At 40.5% G+C, this 23,691-nt stretch overlaps 2 protein-coding genes across 5 annotated transcripts in view; both read right to left on the bottom strand.

Annotated features, from left to right (window-relative positions):
- mgat5 (alpha-1,6-mannosylglycoprotein 6-beta-N-acetylglucosaminyltransferase) overlaps positions 1–12,518 on the bottom strand; it is a 74,201-nt gene extending 61,683 nt beyond the window's left edge. The window contains 2 exon segments of the mRNA XM_037761682.1: positions 445–917; positions 12,390–12,518. Coding sequence (XP_037617610.1) covers positions 445–685 — 241 coding nt within the window. The 5' untranslated portion in view covers positions 686–917; positions 12,390–12,518.
- A 3,509-nt stretch (positions 12,519–16,027) lies between these two features.
- On the bottom strand, positions 16,028–23,472 carry clic5a (chloride intracellular channel 5a). Of its 4 annotated transcripts, none has more exons than XM_037761767.1 (6): positions 23,112–23,472; positions 18,587–18,696; positions 18,287–18,412; positions 18,100–18,206; positions 17,372–17,547; positions 16,028–17,283 (listed from the first exon to the last, which is right to left on the bottom strand). In XM_037761767.1, exons 2-6 carry the CDS (start codon positions 18,640–18,642, stop codon positions 17,119–17,121), a joined length of 630 nt encoding a protein of 209 aa, XP_037617695.1. In that variant the 5' UTR covers positions 18,643–18,696; positions 23,112–23,472; the 3' UTR covers positions 16,028–17,118. The 4 variants fall into 4 exon arrangements, with proteins under 4 accessions (XP_037617695.1, XP_037617692.1, XP_037617693.1 ...); XM_037761764.1 differs by lacking the exon at positions 23,112–23,472 and adding an exon at positions 21,976–22,521; XM_037761765.1 differs by lacking the exon at positions 23,112–23,472 and adding an exon at positions 19,724–19,955.
- Positions 23,473–23,691: the final 219 nt, after the last annotated feature.

Below are 23,691 nucleotides of genomic sequence, written 5' to 3'. Positions count from 1 at the left end.
TTGTTTCTCTGGGTATTACGGGACAATCAATTCCAATCTCAGGTTTCTAATGAAGCCTCCCATCGAGCCATACAGGTCTATTAATGGCATGAATAACTTATCGACGGCTCTCCTGGACCTGTGCTATTACAGTAATTTTGCTCCGATGCAGCTGTAACAGCGTTAAATCTCCCGGGCAAGTTTTCTTGAATATGGCCGATGTTGTGTCTGATCAGGCGGTAGACAAGTGGAACCAGGTGCTCTGATTTAAGGAAGATGTAAAAACAGAGGGGAAGCGCTGCATCATAACTCTGGTAAAGGGTACCTCTTTTGTTGTTTTATTGCCTGGTAGTGATCTTATGGAAATCAAAAAAGTTATGACTCATACAGCATCAATTAATACATTCATTTTGCTTTGCTAATAGCGGGCTAATCCTGGGATAGAAGACTCATTCACCAGCTTACCGTAAGCCGTCATGGTACCCACGTAGGGCCCATCCATGACACTCTGGTTCTCCTCCGCCAGGGCCTTGATGTAGCGCTTGCTGAGGTCCAGGATCTGCTGCCTCAGCACGGCGCTGTTCTCGTGGCTCGCTCGCTGCTGGATGGTGAAGTGCAACAGCATCATGCCCCAGATGAACCCGAAGCTGACCAGGAAGAAGCCCAGCTTCTGGGACGACAGCTTCCACAGGAAGGGCGTAGCCATGCTGACTCGACAGGGAGGTGTTAGAGGAGACTCTGGTTTGACCGAGGGGAGGCGCAGAGGTCGGGGGGAGGAGAATCAGGAGGGCAGGTGGTGGGGCATGGCGGTGTCAGTCGGTGTAGCTGCACTGGGTTTTGGGGGGGTGGCTTGTTTGCCTCACCGGCGTGATTTCCTTCTCTGACCCATCCTCGTCGCTCAGTAACATCCCAGTGGACTGAGTCCAACCTCTTGCATCCTGCAGCAAAAAGAGAGGAAAGAGAGATGAGAGATGATGACAATGAGGGAATTCCCACTCCCAACCCAATTCCACATGTACATGATTACAATAAAAGCAATTGGGCAATGAGTCAGGAGCCATAATTCAGAGCAACGTGGAGAAACTGAAGTATAAAAGTAATAAAGAAAACAGAGAAAAAATGCAGATTACAAGCTTAAGCTCAAAATAAAAATAAAAAACCTTTATACGGTTTATTCTTTCTTTCAAGTAGAGATGTTCCGATACCATTTTTTCCTTACGGATACCGATTGAGGTTGCAGCGGGCTCAGTTTTAAAGCTAGATGAAGTTATTGGCATCATATGACACTAGGAAACCTGTGTCCATTGGTACCAACCATGTCATATATGGCTCATCGACAATCTGCAATCTGTATCTACGGATATCCTGCCATATAAGGTAATGCTTCACTGAGATTGAACTGACATATAAAAAGGATTCTGCAATGCTTGTTTCAAATGTGAGAAGGAGGCAACTTCACAGCCAAAGACCAGACGCTAGAGGTGATAAACCACGACGGGCCGTGCAGCATTACAGCTGCTAAAAACATTTTAGAGAATGAGGAACTAGCCATGAATGGGAGAGCAAACAGGAGGCATTAGACGTGAGAGTAGTGCAGATCTGCAGCCAGATTTTAACTGCAGCAGACCACACAGCACAGAGGCACACTGTATCTGAACTGGAGGGTGGCTGTGTGTGGAAGCTTGTATGGTATGCACGCAGGAGAGTGACGCACCAAACTGGGTTCATTTGACTGGACGGGAGAGGTTGAATGGAGGCATACAGTACGAGTGAACCAGGCTGCAGAGAACTTGTTGTGAAAACAATACAGATGACTGGTTAAAAACAAGATATGGCCTTCAGAAGTAATTTAAAGTTGTCCTGAAAGAGAGGCTCCACAGCACACAGCCTCGTCTCACCCAGACTGACAGTGTGATCTTTATGATTGATGGCGGCTGTAGGGAATTTATGCAAGAGGGTCAAAATATAAACATTTGTATAGTTTGCAATTTATCTTCCTCACTGACAAGCCAGAACACACACAGAATTTTAAATACACACCTTTACTTTTTCAATGTTCAACAGGCTTTTGTGCCAGACAAATGAAAGAAGCTGGACTATTTGTGGTTGAGCATGTGTATTGAAATGTAAAAGGTCACGTTATACTCATTTACTCCCACTTGAGGACAAATCGGTAAGAGGTAAAAGGTCAGGTCTAAGGTGAATGAGTCAAACTACATTTCATGTTAAAGTAGGGTTACAACAAACAATGAATCACTTAATCGTTGATTAATCTGTCAATCATTTCGTCGGCAAAATCTCTAAAAATAGTGGTCATCACAGGTTCTGGGAGTCCAAGGTAATGTTGACAAATGGCTTGTTTTGTAATAGTCCAAAACTCTTTTTCAATCATATAAAAAAGAGAAAGGTTGCATCACATTTTAGAAGCTGGCACTAGAGTACGATAAGAAGCTTTCAAGATGGATTGAAATCCAGAGGTGGTTTGAGGTGATGTTGAAAAGGTGTAAATGCATCTGTATCTCCAAGACGCATACGTGATCTTAACTCCTCCAACTGTGACTACATCAGTAAGTGACACTACGTGGGTCTGTCCTAAGTGATAATGGCAGCTGAAGTTGCACTGGTTGGAAACTTTACCCAATGATGCCAAAAACATTCTGCCTACTGCCACTTACAGTCATATCTGGATTTTATTTTGATACGAAACACTTGAAAGTGTAAACAGTGCCAGACATGAACAAACAGTTCAGAAGCTTTCCAAAATCAAACCACAAGCTCTTCTTCACATCCTGTCGCTGCAGCTTTCACACGCTGCAGTTTTGCATTTTCCAGTGTTTCAACAGAAAAATACAGTTTGTCAACTACCACTTCCCGTGGTGCAATAGCAAGAACACATTTAATTTTCTGCTGTCTGCTCATCAATAAACAACTACCAGATATAACATTTGATTTATATGTTTTATGCAATCAGAGCAAGCATATAAGTAGACAATATTCCTAAAAAGCCAAATCACATTTCCCTTTTCTCAACTCACTGTGCTATCTTTACTGCTGATTGAACATAACCATGCCAATGATAACGCATTTGGCCCAAAACCATCAAACTTGTTTTTGCCCTGCAGCACTTGTGAAGCTGTTAAATAGTCCAACAAGTCTTAACTGACAACCTCAAGGCAATCTATGCACAACTAAATAAACGCCTCTGGCTTTAGGCGCTAAGCAACAAAAAGAATCAAGCGTGCAATCAAGCCAAAAAGAAAAAGATGCTCTCTCATCTGCAACCGCTGTGGCTGGAAATGAGGCTGAGTGTGGGGAGGGGATTTCTGCAGCCTTTCTCGAACCAGGTCAGGACTGCCGCCGCCGCCCCCGTGGATGCAACACCACAAGAATAATACAATGCACTCAACCAAAATCATCTATTGATCTTCTATTATGAATATGTTTCTTGAATCTGAATCTGTTCAGAGTGAGGCAAGGCGGCGGCAAAGATGGATTATATCAGCGCTGAACGTGTTGGCAGAAAATCATCAGCACTTTTCCTCAGAAACACAAAAGGCAGTCACACAAAAGGCTCTTTTCACCTTCCATCCATCAGCTTCATAAATAGGTCAGAGACAGCTGCGAGCAGCCTCCAGCGGGGCTGGCATCTCACAGCAGGTTATGACACACCGTAATTGTTCGGCCGTGAGATCTTTTTATACATTTTTAACAAATTCCTGCATCTTTTTTTTTCTTATATTTAACTCTAATTTGCTTTGTGATGTGTGCAAAACAAGGCTTTCAGTAAGGGAGGGAGAAATCTCTGCGCCGCACTGCACTGTGAATTCATGAGACAAGCCCTTGGCAGTAGCAGCGCTGTGCAATCTGCAGTGCTGATAACATCGGATGTCTCTCATTGCTTGGGACTGTGTGTGTTGGAGGAGGGCAGGAAAAGGCTGGAAGCGCTCGCTAGTTGGGCGCCGACAAGGATGGGAGGCTTCGGGGCTGTTTATCGAAGATGAACTAGCCCGTGGTACATCGCTGTGGGTAGCCAAAACCTCTACAGAATATTCTCAGTCGCAGCAGCCTGATTTCCTGCTTTATTTAACACAGAAACTCATCACGCAACATCACCCCTTTGTTGGGAGACTCTCCAATCACAGTCTGTAGAGAAAAGAGGCGATGCAGCTATCCCCCAACCCCCTCCCTCCCCATATATCTCCTCTCAGTTACCTTCTGGTTTCTAATTCAGGATCTTAATTTGTCTGGCAGCGATCCCTCTGGCTCTCAGCGGCAACAGCCGAGTGGAACGGCGTTGACAGCCAGCTAAGGTTGCACAATATACGACCCCTCCGCAACTTGAGATGATAACGTAACGACCTGCTGAATGCTTTTTCTTTCATTGTTGGAAGGAAACGCTGTAGGTTGAAGAGGCGGTGAGGACAGAAACAATTGAATCATTCAAGCTTGGGAGGAATCACTGTCCTCTTGAATCTGCTACAAAAGGACTTTTTCCATGTTAGGGACAACAGAGCTGAAATTTCAGCTTGAAAATTGCATTTGTTTTTCAGTTTCAGGTATCGACCACACTGTAGTACTGATACGCCCAGGCAGATATGAAAATAGGAAGGTCTGGTGTGCTCCCTAGCAAGGAAATAACAGAAGCATATTTTAAAAGATGGATACGATAACGGCAATTAACAGCAAAATTACATCTTAAAAAAAGCAGTAATGATGCCATAACTTCCATTCTGAAATTACAGATTTGGTTTCAATAGGTTTCCTGGGTCCCTGTTTAAGAGTTATCACACTGCGTTCTTAATGAAAACAGTTCATTTTGTGTTTTAATTGTTCCACTAATGACCTCTATATTTAAGCCTTTAGCAGAATAGAGTGGAAATCTGGGTGAACGACTAAAGGCTGGCCCGATTGATGCATTTAACTTTAAAATGTAGCCTACAAAATATATAGGGTGAATATTCCTGACGCCACGCAAAAGTCAGCTGTTGGGTTTAGGCAAGAAAATCACTTAGTTAGCACCGGGGAAAACGTCATGGTTGGGCTTAAAATAAGTAACTAAACTAAGTAAAACACTACAGAAAACATGTCACAAACGTCAATAAAAAACATGTGACAAACGTCACTAACTTACAAAACAAAACACCGGAACATTGGGTTTGTGTACTCTGTTTATCTAAATGTGAAATATGTTGTCGCTAAAAACAAAGAATAATTGTGATCTCAAATAATCGTGATTATCATTTTGGCCATAATTGTGCAGCCTTAAAGGTTGGTAGACGAGAAAAAAGAGTGCTATTTAAATGCAGTCCATTTTTCTAAATGAAATGCAAATATAAAAACGAAACATCTAAATCATTACCGGTGCAGCTGTGCTTTTTTAGTAGATGCAAAAGAAGTTGAATGGAGACCATCTGTTTAGAAACAAGGTGTGAAATGTGATTTTAAGTGAAATACACGAGTATCTGGAAGGTCCTGGTGGGTCAATTTCCTGTCAATGAACGCCAAAATTCTACCATGACAATTTTACTAAAAAAGTACAAATCAGGGGACGAATACGAAAACATTTCCAAGGCAGCAAATATTGCTCAGAATACAGTCACTGACTACACAGAAACAAAAAATAAGATCCCCAGAAAGTTGAGTCATTTTTCTAGTTCAGTGGCAACACATGAACCCCTGACTAAACATTTACACAACAAAGTAGAACTTGTTTTTTCTAGTTTCCAGCCCTCACATTAACAAATACTGTATGTACCTACAGGATTGCTCTAATATGAATGTTTACAATAAGCAGTGGCCTCATCGTCTATGTTGCAGCAATCATGAGGGTTTATTTCCCCCGTGTGTGTGCAGATATATCTGGTTTATGGTAAGGTTGCAGGGATTTAGAGTCAACAATGATATCGCATCGTTGTCACAATAATCATGTCAGGATTTAATATCTTTCCAGAGTCCTCTAATCACACAGCCGTTGCCCTTGTTCTGTCTGTCATATGCTGGAGACCCGGCCAGATGGCCACGCAAGGTAAAGACTCTGTCCATTTCCTTTGCATCTGTGATCAGAGCTGAAAATAACCTCCTTGGAAGTGTAGTTTAGTGATTTTATAAAAGGTGAAGCAGGCTGAGGGAGGTCTAGATTAATTCCAGTGCATTACTCCAGGTTCTAAAAGAGACAGAGAGAGATGAACTGAAATAACATACACTAAGAGCTTGTTGCATAACCACAGAAAGTAGTCAGTGAAATATGCTCTAGATATAGCTTCGGCCATCAATTATGGATCGACTATGAAAAGGTATCCATTTTTCTCCTGAATATAAATAGACTTTCATGGAGCTTCTCACACTCAGGTAACTTCAGAGCTCTCTGCAGGCGACAGCTAAAGAGCGAAGGTTGATGAAGGTCTGATGCTGTACTCTAGCGCTACTTATATTATTATCTTAAAATATCTGTACTAATAAAACTGGGTATCGTACTGTTTTAATGGCAGGGTATTGCAATACCTTTCTGGCAACACTACCCAGCCCTAATATTTACCTTTGAGGAGCTGGAACCAGTGATTTTTTTGCTTTAAAATTGCCTTAATTATTAATCCATTATCAAAACTGTTAGACTGTAAAGACAAAAGCCACTCAAGATGCCTAACTTAGCCCACCTTTCTCTCTTACTGATGCTGTGACAGCCCTCCATTTGACACTTAAGAGGCTCCGGTTTTGGGATATTTTTTCAAGTATCGTCTCATCCAGGAAAGAGAATTTCCTCACTCCAGTCAGCGTCCATCCTCTCCCACTCTAACACTGAGCTAGTTCGCCTGTTGCCTGGCCCCGAAAAAGGAGACGTGATCCTGATAATATGGCCCTGCTGCCATGGAGACCGGTGTGACTCTGCATCTTAATGGACTCCTTCACATAAGCCCCGCCTCTTAATTATTCATTAGGCCCTCCAGAGGAACAGACCCCGCTGCTGCAGCCTCACCACCACCTTACTGGTGGGAATCCAGCTCGTAACCAGATAGCAGGAGCTGACCCCGTGTGGTTTGAGACGGGCTTTTCTCTGCAGCTACATTCAGGAGGTTCATCTAAAATGTGAGCGGCACACAGATCAATGGTAATGTGTTCTTTATTGAGTCACTGATGGGCTCAAACACTTCTTCAAGGGGACCGATTTTAAAGTTTTTGTCATATAAATCTTGATCAGACTTCCAGTAAGTTCCTGTGGTACGATCAGGGAGGAAGGTGATGCACTAGAGCGACCAAGTGACACACCGTAACAGGATGCAGCACTCTCATTACCGTGAACACAAGCACATTTGTATGTGTACAGTATGTACAGCTGGATTTCACATTATAGACATGACCACTGACTATTTCAGTAACAATTTAGCCACAAATTCACAAACTGAGAATACACGATCCAGACATATACTCGGTTTTGACCATGAGTCTTCCCTGGATGTCTGTCATCACTAACAAACACATGGAAACAACGCTCTTTGCATAAAACTTGTAACACACTGGTTTCTTTTAATGGGCACGCTTGTTAAAAACACTTCATTAAGTCATCTACTAAGCCAAAAACACACTGCTAAGATAGGGTATCACTTTCCCTCCCCAGACCAGCACTGACAGGTTTAACCTGCCACAACATGCCACGAGATGAGCGGGAGGAGGACGAGACCACCGTGAACATGACCTGCATGTCGAGAAACAAGCCCGGTGACAAGCGTGGGTAGGAATTGCAGATGAGGTTTGCTGCTGAGAGTAACACTTCCTTTTCCCCCGGTCACCACCACATACAAGCCCTGTTGTTACGCTAACACAAGATGGTCTCATTACAACATGAAGAAGAACACTTAAGTATCTTAAAGCAAAATAAAAAAGTATTTTAAATGCAGCATTTAAAGGCAATGAACTGTTATGCAATGAGATGCATGCACCCACTGATATCAGCATTCCTGCGAGGCCCTTCGCTGACTACATTAAATCCCAAAAACCCTAACCCTCTGCAGGGCACTACATGCCTATAACACTTTCCCCTGACATAATCCTAATGCCGCTCTTCACTCTTAATGCAATCCAAATCCTCTAAACTCCTTTAATGAAGTCAGGAGTGGCGAAATGTCCTCACTTTCTATCCTCGTGCGTCACACTTCAACAGTTTGCATAAACACACAACCATAACAACATAATTGCCAAACAAAGCTTTATGACAGGTAGTTTATGTTGGCATGCTGGTATTACCAAATTCTTTTTAGCTGACTGTGGTTGTTTCCGTAAAAGTATTCAATTATTCCAGTATTTCAGGTTTGAGTTGAGTTACCGAAAGAAGCAACTAACTACCAAACAATGTTTAACACCCTCATGATAATTTAAAGACATTTCAGTAGCATAAATTGATATTAAACAAGTATTTAATACTCTTATCAACATGGGAGTGGACAAATATGCTGCTTTGTGCAAATGTATGTATATATTTATGGTGTAAATCAATTTTCAACACAAAACAATGACAAATATTGTCCAGAAACCCTCACAGGTACTGCATTTAGCATAAAATATATGCTCAAATCATAACATGGCAAACTGCAGCCCAACAGGCAACAACAGCTGTCAGTGTGTCAGTGTGCTGACTTGACTATGACTTGCCCCAAACTGCATGTGATTATCATAAAGTGGGCATGTCTGTAAAGGGGAGACTCGTGGGTACCCATAGAACCCATTTACATTCACATATCTTGAGGTCAGAGGTCAAGGGACCTTCAAGCTAGCTAGTATGACACGGTTAGTACCAATGGATTCGTTATGTTTTCTAATTTCATGTGATACATGCACTCTAGCTTTAAAACTGAGCTCGCTACAACCTAAAAATCGCAAGTTGCGTTAATGCGTTAAAGAAATTAGTGGCGTTAGAACAAATTTGCGTTATTATCGTGTTAACTTGGACAGCTCAACGGCTCTCAACATGGATTGTTTTCACTGTTTTGAAACAAAAACATATTAATGTGGATGTCGTTCTCTGCTCAGGTAGACATTACTCTATATCTTTACATCACATAGTTGTTTTCTGCTATATTAATGCTCTGAATAATGAATTTAGGTTATGTTTTTAACGGCAGTTCAATATTCCACCTGAGAGAAACCTCCCAACAGTCTCTGAGACAAAAACCCGGCATGACATTGCGATTAATGTTTGAGGTTACACTAAAGGCCTTTTGAAAATCCCTAATCTGCCTTTTATTACCTCTTCAGTTTTTCTGCCCTGGATGTGAAAACAGCTTTTCAAGAGGATTTACTGCAGGCTTTGTGACTCGCCCTACCAATGAGCATCTCCTCTGCAGCAGCTCAGATGTGCAGCATGAGTAAACGAGCGCTTTGCGTGAAACCGCAGAGCTCCAAAACAGTGGACTGACTGTAAAGAAGTGCGTTGCGTAATGTAATGGGGGAGAGAGAGCCTCTTCAGAGTGGAGTGGCTAAAGTGCAACGCACATGGCACGATCTTCTTCTGAAGAGATGATTTTATAGCTTCCTCGAGTGTACTTTGTACTGACCCTGGTGAATTTCCGGCTTGGTGATCAGTAACCAGGCTGACCACACGAGTAAGAGAAGACAGGTGGATGTTTTTGTGCTGAGAGAACAGGAGTCCTTTAATCACAGAAAGGCCAAGTGTTCCACTTCCCTGCATGGCATCCATCACCACAGACCCCTCCATCTTCAATTCCTCCGCTGCCTCTGCTGGCTCACCCAATCTCCGACGATTTCTTGCCAGTGAAGCATGCCACCGAGGCAAAGCTCCTTTTCCTTTGGACTTATAATCCCAAGGGCTTCGGCGAAAAGGTGGCTGAAAGAGCTCTTTATAAAGCCAGGGGGCAGTTCACCTTGGGATGGTGATGGCCACTACGCACTTAGCTCGGAGGATCATAAGCAGGGAGGGAGGAGGGACGCTGATCACAAGCTTCTTGTTGAAAGTACACATCACATTTGCAGCCTGCATGATAATGATGCATTTCATATGATCAAATCAGCAAGTCATAACCTCATTGCAGACTGAAAATGACTGGACCGCACTGGTGGACTAAGTGCTTCGATGGACCAGAGTGACCTAATGAACACCAGAACAGGAAATCAAGCTTCTCATTCGCCCTATATCCCTCACTTTTTTAGGTTTTACTAAGCTTGCTGGTCATAGGGATGTCAAAATTAACGCGATAATAACGCAAATTTATTTTAACGACACTAATTTCTTTAACACTTTGATGCAACTTGTGACTTTTAGGTTTGTAGTGGGCTCAGTTTTAAAGCTAGATATCATAGCACTACTTTGAGAGGGCACGTCTTTCCAAATGAAAAAAAATATTGACTGTCAATTTTTGCATGTAAACTATTAATTAAAAATTAATGCAGCATATATGGAGAATCGATAAAGTATCACAAAACATAATATCGCGTTATTCGATATTTTCTTACATCCCTAATGGACAAACATGCGATTAATCGTGATTAACTAGACAATCATGCAATTAATCCCGATTAACTATGGACAATCATGCAATTAATTGTGATTAAACATTTTAATCGTCTGACAGCCCTAAAATAAACCGCTGTGAAACATGAAGAACATAACCTTGGCATGCAACTCTACCAGAATTAAATGTAAGTTATTGGGAAATTTCCCCTCAGGCTCATTCCAAAACAAGGTGTTAAATCGTGCCAAAATAACAAGCCCTTGCAGCTAAGCATTTCCAAAGAACACACCGTGGGCCTACAAGGCATGAATTAATATGATGAACATCATCTCTGGAAGCTGAGAGAGAGGAAAAACCCTGTCTCTATCTCTCTGGGTTGGGTATAACAAGGTGAAATGCCTGGTTGGTGTTTTACCATCATACAAGTCACCACTGTCAGTGACACACTGTAAATGTCACCTGCTTTGTGAATATTGTACACATAGTAGAGTTATGACAGCTAAAAATAGATAACAGCACTTGTTGATTGCACTTGATTAATCACAAAAAACTATGGACAATCATGCGATTAATCATGATTAATTATGGAATCATGCAATTAATCACGATTAACTATGGACAATCATGCGATTAATCATGATTAATTATGGAATCATGCAATTAATCACGATTAACTATGGACAATCATGCGATTAATCGTGATTAACTATAGACAATCATGCGATTAATCGTGATTAATTATGGAATCATGCAATTAATCACGATTAACTATGGACAATCATGCGATTAATCGCGATTAACTATAGACAATCATGCGATTAATCGTGATTAATTATGGAATCATGCAATTAATCACGATTAACTATGGACAATCATGCGATTAATCGCGATTAACTATAGACAATCATGCAATTAATCGTGATTAATTATGGAATCATGCAATTAATCACGATTAACTATGGACAATCATGCGATTAATCGTGATTAATTATGGAATCATGCAATTAATCACGATTAACTATGGACAATCATGCGATTAATCGCGATTAACTATAGACAATCATACGATTAATCGTGATTAATTATGGAATCATGCAATTAATCACGATTAACTATGGACAATCATGCGATTAATCGCGATTAACTATAGACAATCATGCGATTAATCACGATTAATTATGGAATCATGCAATTAATCGCAAATAACTATGAACAATCATGCAATTAATCGCGATTAACTATAGACAATCATGCGATTAATCGTGATTAATAATGGAATCATGCAATTAATCGCAAATAACTATGGACAATCATGCAATTAATTGCGATTAATCACGATTAACTATGGACAACTATTCGATTAATCGTGATTAACTATGGAATCATACAATAAATTGCTGTTTTACCATCATACAAGTCTCCACTGTCAGTGACACAGTGTAAATGTCATCTGCCATGTTTACATTGTACACACAATACAGTGATGGCAGCTAAATGACAGCTTACAGCACTTGTCATGTTAAAGGTGCATGATTAACGAATCACGTCTGAAAATTGGCACATTTAACCTTTAACAAGCTAAATAATGACTTAAAGCTGAATATTATTCTTCAACAACCTGCTAGGGACATTTTCCTAACACAAAACTACTATTCGGCTGGAAAAAATCTGCAGTTAAGTGGTTTATATCAACAATATCACCTCTTTTATAAGCTAGCTTGGTGTAATAACAAACAATAGCTGCTCAGGCTGCGGCGGTTCACGTTGTGATAACAGGCAGTTAGAAAACCAGCCAGCTAGCTGTGTTACCAGCCAGCTGCGCTTTATTTAACGTGGCTAGCACACTTAATAGCAAGCTTACACCATTTCTGGCTACATTATCTTTAATTCGGCTGGATAATATTAACATTTAATACCAAAACACGCACCAAACACACCACCGCCACTAACCGTCACTGACCGCCGCAATGACAAGTCGCCCACTCCCGGAGCACCTCACACCTCCTCCTCTTCCTCCTCTTCCTCCTCTTCTTACAGCCTTATTTCTTTAATAATGAGGCAGAAAGACGCTCACCTTTCTCGTGGAGTCTCTGGCTGAACAGGGTGTTGATATGAGGTGGTATTAATGGTTAAAATCCCGGGTAAAGAGGAGTGGAAGACGTCGTTGTGTTGAGCAGCGCTGGTAACGAGCCTCTTCTGTTGGCTCTGCCCCTCGAGCAGACAGAGAGGGACGGTTAGGGACCGTCTGAGTGTTACAGCCTGGAGGAAAACGAAGAATGTTAGGCACCGGTGGAGTTTACTGTATAAATAATACACTATTTTTTGTCACTTTATAGTTCTACTCCACTACAATACAGAGGTACACATTGTAGTTTTTAACCCACTACATTTATCTGACTTAAAGGTTACTTTAAGGTTTACTTAAAGGTCCCATGTCATGCTCATTTTCAGTTTCATACTTGTATTTTGTGTTTCTATTACAACATGTTTACATGCTGTAATGTTAAAAAAAAAACTTTATTTTCCTCATACTGTCTGCCTGAATATACCTGTATTCACCCTCTATCTTAAACACTCCGTTTTAGCGCATAGCGACGAAATTGCAACAAAATTGCAACAAAATTGCAACAAAATTGCAACAGAATTGCGTTGCTAGGCAACAGCTTGGGTCCATGTGGTAATTGATTTCCAATAATAAATATATACATACATTTGCATAGAGCAAGCGTATTTGTCCATGTTGATAAGAGTATTAAATACTTGTTTAATATCCCTTTATGGTACATTTTGAGCTGATCAAAATATTTGCTTTTAATCGATTGACAGCCCTAGTTGAGAGGCAATAGAAATCCTCCCTTATTTAGCACCTTTAAATTATCATGAAGGTGTGAGACATTTCAGTTTGAACCACTGTTGGGTGGTTGGTTGCTTCTTTCGGTAACTCAACTCAAATCTGAAATACTGGAATAATTGAATACTGTTACGGAAACAACAACAGTCAGCTAAAATGAATCTGGTAATACCAGCATGACGACATAAACTGCTTTTGCTGCCCGTCATAATAGCTTTGTTTGACAAATTGACAAATCTCCCTTTAAAGTACATTTTTGAACAGATAAAAACGTGTGATTAATTTGCAATTAATTGCGATTAAATATTTTAATCGTTTGACAGCATGATATATTATAATATGTGTGTGCATGTATATTCATCTCCATCTATTATAGTGATTTTGATTGACTTTTTGTGGTCTGTCACATTATAGGTAAATCTTACTGACCAGTCCTTTATATATATTGTTTTGTTTGATTACCTTTATTCACTGCAGTATCGCTGATTGTATGTCTACATCTCTTTGGTTCAAATAATAATACAAGTTTGATCACAAAAAAAGTATTTTTATTAGCAAAATGTAGTTATGTAATTGTACTCAATGCAGAAACACCGGAGGACACCGGAGGACACAGAGGCACATGCCTTTTTCCAGATTACCTGTCTCATGCTGTCAGGATATAATGACCGTTTTATAAAAATATAATTTTTTAAAGGTCCTATATCGTGCTCATTTTCAGGTTCATACTTGTATTTTGTGTTTCTACTAAAACATGTTTACATGCTGTAATGTTAAAAAAAACATTTATTTTCCTCATACTGTCGGCCTGAATATACCTGTATTCACCCTCTGTCTGAAACGCTCCATTTTAGCGCATAGCGACTTTTACTTAAGTAAATACTTCTTCCACCACTGATATTGACTGAGGCATACATAAAATAAAGTTGAAATAAAGCTGAAGCATTGTTCACTACAAAGAGGCAATAAAGGATGACAATTCTGTGGTGTTAAAACAGGAATATGTCACTAATTAACAGCAATATGTCTCGAGACATCCAACGAACCTTGTATAGTTTTATGACATTATGATATGCAACAACTTGCAATTCATCAAAATGAAGGACGGAGAAAAAACAGACACAATTCTTGCTTTCTTCTTTGCTTGAGAATAGTTTGTATTCAAATCTATTTTGCTTTATCAAAACATTATGTTACTTGCTTTATTAGCTGAAGCTTTGATTACCAGCAGGCCTGTAAATATATATAGATATGGGCCATAGTGACTGATGTTCAGTGACATGTTGCCACATGAAGGTAGTTAAACAGAATGAGGAGACATAAAACAGGACGGTCCCTAACTATATAGTCATGCTGTCACAGACCAATAAAAGCTTTGTGTTTACTGCCACCTGCTGGCTGCCAGGTGATAGTAGTGATAGTAGAGATGCTGAAAAGTTACTGAATCATTTGACACATTGCATTTGTTAAAAGTGCTAGAAAAATAAAGCATTGCTCAACGATTTAGGGACATTTTTCTCTTGTGATGACATGGTTCAGCTGGTTGTTATTGTGGAAATTAGTGCTGATATTTCTACCAGTATTCAGAACATAAAAATAGAAATACTGTGAGGTGGAAATCCAGTAAAGTTTCTGTGTAGAGGGAGGGATGACGGGGATCTTGCTGTGAGGAGATAACAAACACTGAAAGCAAAAGGTGGAGAAAAGCTGTGTACACAGCAAAGACTTCAAAGACGTGCATTGTTCAGTCTTAGCGTTTAAGGTTTTCCTTGTGTTTATTCCTCTCTATTGATCATGAAGGAGTGGTGACTGTGAGAGGTCTGCATAAATGGCTAAATATAAGGGAGAACGGGGTCGGTTGGGTCAAATGAACAGAAAGGACAGAGCCTTTTAAGCAAGTGAGAAAGCAGCTACGCCGTTCACCACTCATACTGAGCTTCTTCACTTCCAACCTCAAATTGGAGACCTTGGCCCAACTCCAATCCGTAAAGTAAAATATTTATTGTAAAATTACAGTAATAAAGGCTAATAATATAAAGATAATTACTGTTTTTTTTTACAGTTTATTAATGTTAATTAACGGACAGTATTTTCCCGTTTTTTAACAGACATTTTCTGGCGCCCCTGCTGCCGGAAAATTTCCGTTATTTTACATTTGTTTTTTACAGTGTAAATAAGAAATATGTATAACAGCACTGCAAATAATAATGCTGAAAAATAGGATATATCATGTGTTAAAATGCAAGAAAAGTATAAATAAATATGAATATTAGTTTAAATAAATGCAATATTAATGCCAGAGTAATTGCACTCAATTATTGTACTGTTAAGTCAGTATTGCGCTCTTGAATATGTAATAAATTATGGGGTTATAGCTGCTGATAGGTGTAAAAAATAATAAATATATGTTGTATATAGATGTATAAATATACAACCAATTTTCATTCACATATCTTGAGGTCAGAGGTCAAGGACCTCTTTTGAAAACGTCCCTGCCAGTTTTTCCTCCCTAAAATGTAACCCAACTTTGGAGCGTTATTTAGCCCCCGCTGACACACCTAAGATGAATTTGCATGCATTTCCATAAACAAAGCTCTCTTGTATTGCCATTTCTCTGGAAAACATTTGCACAATGTCACACAACGACAGCTTGATTTGCCGTGAGAGACACATTCAATATCCATTCTCTTGTACGGCGTACACCACAGTCATGCATCAATGAGACAGTTTCTCAAGCTCAGTCTCTGAGAAAATAGATTTATTATTCAAATAAGCGACATATACACAGTGGGTTCATGGTTCTAATCATCAGAAAAGAATATGTATATAGCTGAGCTACAATCATTTACATTCATTTATATTATCATCACACAGCTCCGTGGGGCAGGAGAAGTCCTTTGATGACATTAATAATTCACATTTATATATTATATTCAGACATATATAATTTACTGTACAGACGTCAAGAGCTGAAGGCAGAGGAGAGCTTGATTCCCACTAAGGCACTCATGATTGAAATGACATGACAACACAACAGATGCGGTAAACTTGGTTTGTTTGGGTGCTGATTTATCAAGTTGAAAGTATAGTTTTAATCTGAAATACACCAAGATTGTGACCAGTGTGATGCATAAACTGTGGAGGGAGACACATATCATATCTCTAAAGTCTACAAAGCCGACGCAACCCCAATAAAAGACAAATTACTTTGGCTGAAACACATTCTTAACAATAATGTAATAATACAACATAATGCACAGAAAAAAGAGGACGGGTCAAATAATCAAACCCTGCTTTATGCATCCCATTATCCCTTTTACATATGTAAATTATTAGGGTTTAATAAGCAGAAAGGGGTAATACTTCAGGAGAAAACAACCTCCAACACTGGCTGACTGGGGATCTGCGCTCACCAACTATATTTTATTTTCCCTGCTCAACTTTTCACATCTTAAATCGACCGTTAGTTAGTGTTGCTACGCTTGTCAAGCTTTTTTAAAGCAGATAAACACTGTTTAATCCACACTTTTTATTATCGCCGCCAGGAGATTATGTGTTCGGTCATGTGTGTGCATCTCTGTGTCTGTCCGTTACGGTTCCTAAGCTATGATCACTGTTCAGGAGAGGGGGTTACGATCAATTGCAAACCTTTTTTCCTCAATAAAAAATCATGTTATTCGTTTGAGAAATATCAGCAGTAGGCTATAATCACCTTAACCAAAGAGTTTCATCCTCTTCCGTTTGTTTATAGTCGGTATTATTACAGAGGTATAAGACTTGAGATGCTACACAGCAACTTAAAAAAAAAAAAAAAAAAAGACGAATCATTCACTTTCCCAGCCTCTTAGCAACGTCCTTATAGGCTAGCTCGATTTCAACATCGGCCGCGCACGTGTTGGTGAACTCATCTCGGCTGTAGGCGTTGCCGAGGTAACGCCACAGCCCTCTGAATTCAGACGGGATGTCGTAGTTACGGTATTTCTTCGCAACCACCTGCGGAAGACAAGTTATCGTATCGTCAAGACGACATTTTAAATCAAAATCAAGAGAAGCCAAAATGAACCAATCCAAAGCAGGTTACCTTTGCAACATGAAGTTTGGGCAGAAGGTTGCAGTCAGACAGCGTCAGTTCGTCTCCATCCAGGTATTTGCGTTTGGAATCTCCCTCACGGCGTCCCACCTCAACCTCGTCAGGTAGTGGACTTGTCAGATACTCATCCAGCTTGGCCAGAGACTTGTCTAGACTCTTCTCTAATGCTGAAACACATGTAAAACACGAAATGTTAATTTATTTTATTTATTTATGTATTTTTATTAATGGCAATTGCTTTATTTTTATTATTATTATTATTATTATTATTATTATTATTATTATCATTTATTTTGTTATTTCAAATTTCAAATTTTTAATTTATTAACAAATATTGATATATTATATTTTATATTATTTATATTATTTATTTAATTTGTATTATTATTATTTAAAAAATCCCATTTTTTATTTATTAAAATATATTTACATATTATATTTTATTTTATTTTATTTATTTATTATTATCATCACTATCATTATCATTATTATTATTATTGTTATTTAAAAATGTCATTTTAATTTATGTAAAAATATTTATTATTTTTTATATTTCTTTTTATTCACATTTGTTGAAATCATTTCTCTTAAGGAAACAATAAAAAGCATGATTAAAAAAAACAAAAAACATATCCAGGTCACAAGATCATCAAAGTTGATGAACCTATATAGGTTATAAAGGCTTACTAGATGCATTTATTAACAGATTTTGTGCTTACCTCGATGTTTATCTGGTCTTGTGTTTTTGACGTAAGCGGAGAACTTGGCAAATATGTCATTTCCTGCTGTGTTTGATTCCCGATTCTTTGCTGCAAGTTTGGGATACCTAAGAAACAAGAAGATGGCGTAAGATGGGATGTTGCTCGCCTTATTTCCTTTTCCTGCGTGTGTGTTTATGAGGCCTACTTCGGTGGAGCCAGCATCTCCTCCAGATACTCCTCGACTTTGTTGACGTCGGTGAGCACCTCCCCCTGGAAGGTGAGGAAGGGCGGGTGTGTCCCCGGGGCCAGGTTGTAAAGGTCGGCCGGTTTCCTAATCAAAGTGGAATCAATTTATAAACTCTGTTATCAATCTGGAATGAAATGCCACGGTTGTAAAAGTTTAATTAACTAATAATTTACCATTTATTAAAGATGATTATTATGAAGTGTTACCTCTTTAACCCCTATACAAACATAATAAACATACAATATGATATGATATTACCTCTTGAGGTCAACAGTGGTGACATTGAAGACGACCCCTTTGAGCCAGAGGATCATGAAGAGGCGATGAGAGAATGGACAGTTTCCGATGCTCTCTCCGTCACTACCAGCCTGTACACAAACACACACAGACATACGTACTTATAATTGGCATATGAGCAAATACAGTAGTATGAATATGTGTACTTGAGTCTGTGTGTGTGTGTGTGTGCGTGCATAGCCGCAATAGGACACCGTAATGAAACACCGAGTCCAACATGAATAATCCACGCTGCTTCCATTAGCCGCTTCACTGCCCGTTTGGACATGTGGTTCCTACTGTACAATAATTGTAGCAGCGTATCAGCTATAGAAAATCATACAACCTATTGCACTGTCAATCTAAAGAGACTTCAAATTTCAATTTCCATTAACCTATTTTGGCAGATTTGCTGTATTTTATACAGAAAACATTCAGCCCAGTTACTAGAAATCACCTCCACTTTACAAAAGAGCCAACCACACAATTTCTACCATTCCATACAGTGAGAGCGGTGTCAATCATCTCATCTAACTCTGCAAAAAAATCACATTTTCCAACATGTTGAACTATTCCTTTAAATATTTTGAAAGTCTCATTTAAAAAAATGATCAGATTGTTTATTATGAATATGTTTGCAACTCCCATCCTTAAACTAAAACAATATGTAGTGACTAAACTCACTAAATGGCTATAAGAGAGCAATATGTCTACACTATTTTGGTCAGCAAACTAACAAAGGGGCATGCTAAAACCTGTGCATAAATACAAACAGGCACGTGCATACCAACACATATTGTACCATAACTTCAGACCATTTAAAGCCGCTGCTCTCAGCACTGAAAGGACCCCAGTAATAATTCATAGGGGGAGAGAAAGAGAGAGATTGTCTGTGCACGTGGGTGTCAGGTTAACACATGGAAAATCAGCACACAACAACAACAACATGGCATGCACAACGCTTAAAGGAGCCATTCAAATAAAACTATTACAGGCAGAATGCAAGGTGAGATAGTGGAATATGTACAGATATGTAATTTAGAAGTGAGAATAAAGCTGATCTAGTGTCAGCTTGGGATGTACACAACACCAAAACACCTCACACACAAAGCCTCCCACCTTGATAAATAGCTCAATATCAGGGTCCTTGTCCTCCTCGGCTGCAGTATCCGTCATGGTCAAGAAAAACCCGCTTTGCTCGTGTGTTTTTGTTTGTGTAGATGTGTGTGTGTGTGAGCCGTGTCAGTTTACAGCAGATTCCAGTCCAGGTCCATGTGGTGAAGTCCGCTTGGTCCCATAGCAGCTCTGTCAGAGTGTCAGCTGAGGACGAGCACCGGCGAGAGAGTATGTGTGTGTGAGAGAGGTTCAATTTGTACCCGAGGCCTCGGCAGTGGGGCGTGACGGGGTCGGTCAAAAATAACCCCCTTGGGGTGGGGGGGGGGGGGGGGGGGGGTGGGGGGGGGGGGGGGGGGGGGGGGGGGGGTGTCACTGAAATGTAGTGAGGCGGGGGAGGGCAGACCAAGTCACCCAAGGGTGCCCTGCCACTCCCACCTCTTACAGCTCTGATTCAACCGGGTGACTTTGAATCATCGGGAGTCATCGTCTCCTTCTCAGACGCATCAGCACCCATCGGTGTCACGCTGGGAATTCTCATATATCTTCTTCTGCATTGTTGTCTAAAAACTATTTAAAACACACACAGATGAGCCACGCTGTTGCTCTGGGTGATATGTTTCTTCTTAATGAGGAGCATGGGCGCTGTAGTTCATTGTGACTTGATCCCTACGCCGTAATAGAGCTGTAAATACTCACTAGAGCACCAAACGTGTGTTCATCCGCATCTGAAAATAGTCCCTAATAAATGCACTACTTCCTCCTGTTTGGGTGATTTTTTGCTAAAAACTACAGTGCCCAGCCGTTGTAGGAAATTACTTTAAGTACCCTTAAAGTGATACCATACTTAGTACTTCATTTAGTACCGATCACGTGAATGGAAGGTGTTTGTGTGTCCCACTGGCTGGCTAATTGCGCTAATCATTAATAGAAGGTTGTTACGGTAATCCACTGAATCTGCAGTTATAAATGTTAATAAGTTGTTTATAAATGGATTTCGGTCGAGATGCCCTGCTGTCCTTCTTCTAATAGGAGGGGTCTAATGAGATAAAGGAACTTATAGCTACATTTATCTTTATATTGAATCAGTAAGCTACTTTAAATGCCATAAACTGTATAGAAGAAGTCGACGTATCACTGTGACGTCACCCATTGGTTTGTGGACTGACGTTTTGAAGCCTCGAGTTTGGTATTTAGGCCGCTGCCATCATGGTTTTTGGTTTTCGTCATCTTGGTTTTTGAAACCAGAAGTGGCACGAAAGGCTGGAGATATGTGCAACCGAACGCTAACCAAGACATTTCTTGGCGACCAAAATGTTACCATTGACTTTCATGAACTTCTGAAGTTCTAAGACAAAAACACAGACAACGCCGTGGTAGTGACCTGTCAATCACAAGGTAGCCCCGCCCTTAAGCATCCCCTGCTTTATGGTCTATTTGACTCTAAATGGGACCATAATGTACTTAATGAACATCATGCTGTATTGAAGAAGACTTGCGATTGAGACCATAAACTCATGTTTACAATGTTTACTGAGGTAATAAATCAAGTGAGAAGTAGACTCATTTTCTCATAGACTTGTATGCAATCAGACTATTTACAGTCGCCCCCTGCTGGCTATTAGAAAGAATGCAGGTTTAAGGCACTTCAGCATTGCTTGCCTTGGTGCTGCTATCACCTCAGTCGCTCTTACTCTACTGCAATAACCTCGGGGGTTATATTGCTATAAAATGATGCGGTTGTAAATTCAAAGTGTCTGATTTATGATGGCTGTATACTCCAACTGGACTTTAGTGTGTAATGTGCAGATTATGTAATAAATTCAGTTAGTGTGTGGAGGTACAATGTTCATTATAGATAGATAGATATATAGATACATAGATAGATACACTTAGCACACTTAGCATGTGACAGGAACCATCCCCAGCTATCCCACCACTGAGTCAGAACATTCTTGTCAGTTCAACTTAAGTTATATTTAGAACCAGGGTAACACACACACACATGTGCACACATACTCATGCTCACACCACAATCACATTTCACACATACACACACACACACACCCATACATGCACACTTTAGGAGACAGTCATTGACCTTGCACACTTGTTCCTGATAGGAACGTGATTATGACTGAGATTTATGAGGCCTGCGTCTTAGCTCAAAGAAAGGTTGTTAGTTTGCACGTCTATGTGCATACACATATAAAATGTCACAGAGATTGAGCTCAAAATCCAACCAACTCCCTCCCTACCTTAACAAAAAGTTTGATTTCAGGTCCGTCCTTTTCAGGCTCTGGCTTCTCCACAGGTTCTTCCTTCTCAGAGGCTGATGAAGACGATGAAGACGATGATGAGGAAGATGAGGATCTGCGTGATGAGTTCCCCCCGTCCGCCTCCGCCTCTGGAGACCTCCTCTCCCAACTCAGGTCTCTGCTGCTCTCCTCCACCTCCACCTCGATCTTCTCCTCCTCCTCCTCCTCTTCCTCCTTCTTCAAATCCTCCATGTCCTCTTTCTTTTCATCTTCAGCATGCGAGGACGATGAGGACGATGAGGAGGACGAGGACGAGGACGAGGAGGAACTGCCTCGCCTCTTCTCCTCCTCGGGATGGCGAGGTGGTGGGAGAGCAGGGGGAGCCGGTATTTTCCCAATGGCCCGTCCGGTGTTCTCGTACTCTGCTTCAAGGCGGTCAGGCTCCTCGTACGGCGCCTCGTAGGCCATGTCGTACACACCCGACGACTGGTTCTCGGAGGTGAACTCGGCGGACTCGTACACGGGATCCATTCTGGATGAAGAGGTCAAGCAGAGGTCGTCCTGAGATGGTGGAGCGTGTCGAGGTGTGCAGCAGAGTGACTGTGATGCCAACAGTGCCTACCTTATCAAAACCCCCAGGGACTTTGGACGGGGAAGGCACAAAGGCAATGCCAAGGAAGGCCAGCGGTGATCCTTAAAGGAGAATACAACTCTAATAGACACAGTGTTGCTGTTGTTGTTGAGAGCCAGTAGCTTCAAAACGTTCATTACTTAGTGGCTATGAGCTCTTTTAAAGGACCATCTTCAACATTTTACTGAGCATGCAGAGCATTGCAATGTATTGCAGAGACCTGAAACATGCTATTTTAAAGGGACAGTGTGTAGTATTTGGCGACATCTAGTGGTGTGGTTGCAGACTGCAACCAGCTGAGTACCCCTCCACTCACTCCTCTCTTTCCAAGACCGCACTAACGTGAGCCACCGAGTGCAAAACCGTGGTATAATACCGCTGACCTCGCTCTGAGGTCACCATAACAACACTACTTTAGGAGCAACGGACGTCAGAAGTCATAAAAATGTGTGCATCCCGTTACGACTTATTAAGGCCACAAATTAAACCTCCCGTCATCACTTACTTGACTCCATAGGTGAGGATGATGAGGCCTATGAGGATGCCTATTGTCCCATCCAGGTACCACACCTGGGGCTCATGCTTGAACACTTCAGCACTGACGAGGAAGGAGAATCCCATGATCACCCCCACCAGGGAGTTGAATCCTGGAAAGAGGAAACTTTCTTTTTAAAAACATCTTATACAAAGGACTGTTTTTTACGCTTCCTTTTTTAAAAACTTTTGTAAACAGGTCAGTGATCTGCTTTGATTACCAGCGAGTTGTTTCGGTTTGACAGTCGGCCGTCAGAAAAAAACACACTCGTGATGCAGCCTTCAGTCCCAAATTTATCTCCACAAATCAGCTAAAGGAATCTCTTTCCTCAATCACTTTTACTGTTCAAAAATCATTTTCATTTTTTGTTTTTTATCCAATTTTAATTGAATTAGTCCAAACCTTGTGATTTGTTAAATTTGGTTGCTCCAGTTGGAAAAAGTGTAACTGATTCACACAACTATAGGAGAGGATAACACCAGTGTTCATTCACTTCAGCTAATGTTTACCATACATTCTTAAAAACATGTTTTATAGTTACTAGATTAGC

This window comes from Sebastes umbrosus, chromosome 24 (genome assembly GCF_015220745.1).
Source record: "Sebastes umbrosus isolate fSebUmb1 chromosome 24, fSebUmb1.pri, whole genome shotgun sequence".
In the NCBI taxonomy this organism is placed as follows: domain Eukaryota; kingdom Metazoa; phylum Chordata; class Actinopteri; order Perciformes; family Sebastidae; genus Sebastes; species Sebastes umbrosus.
This window is presented reverse-complemented; position numbering and strand designations above follow the sequence as displayed.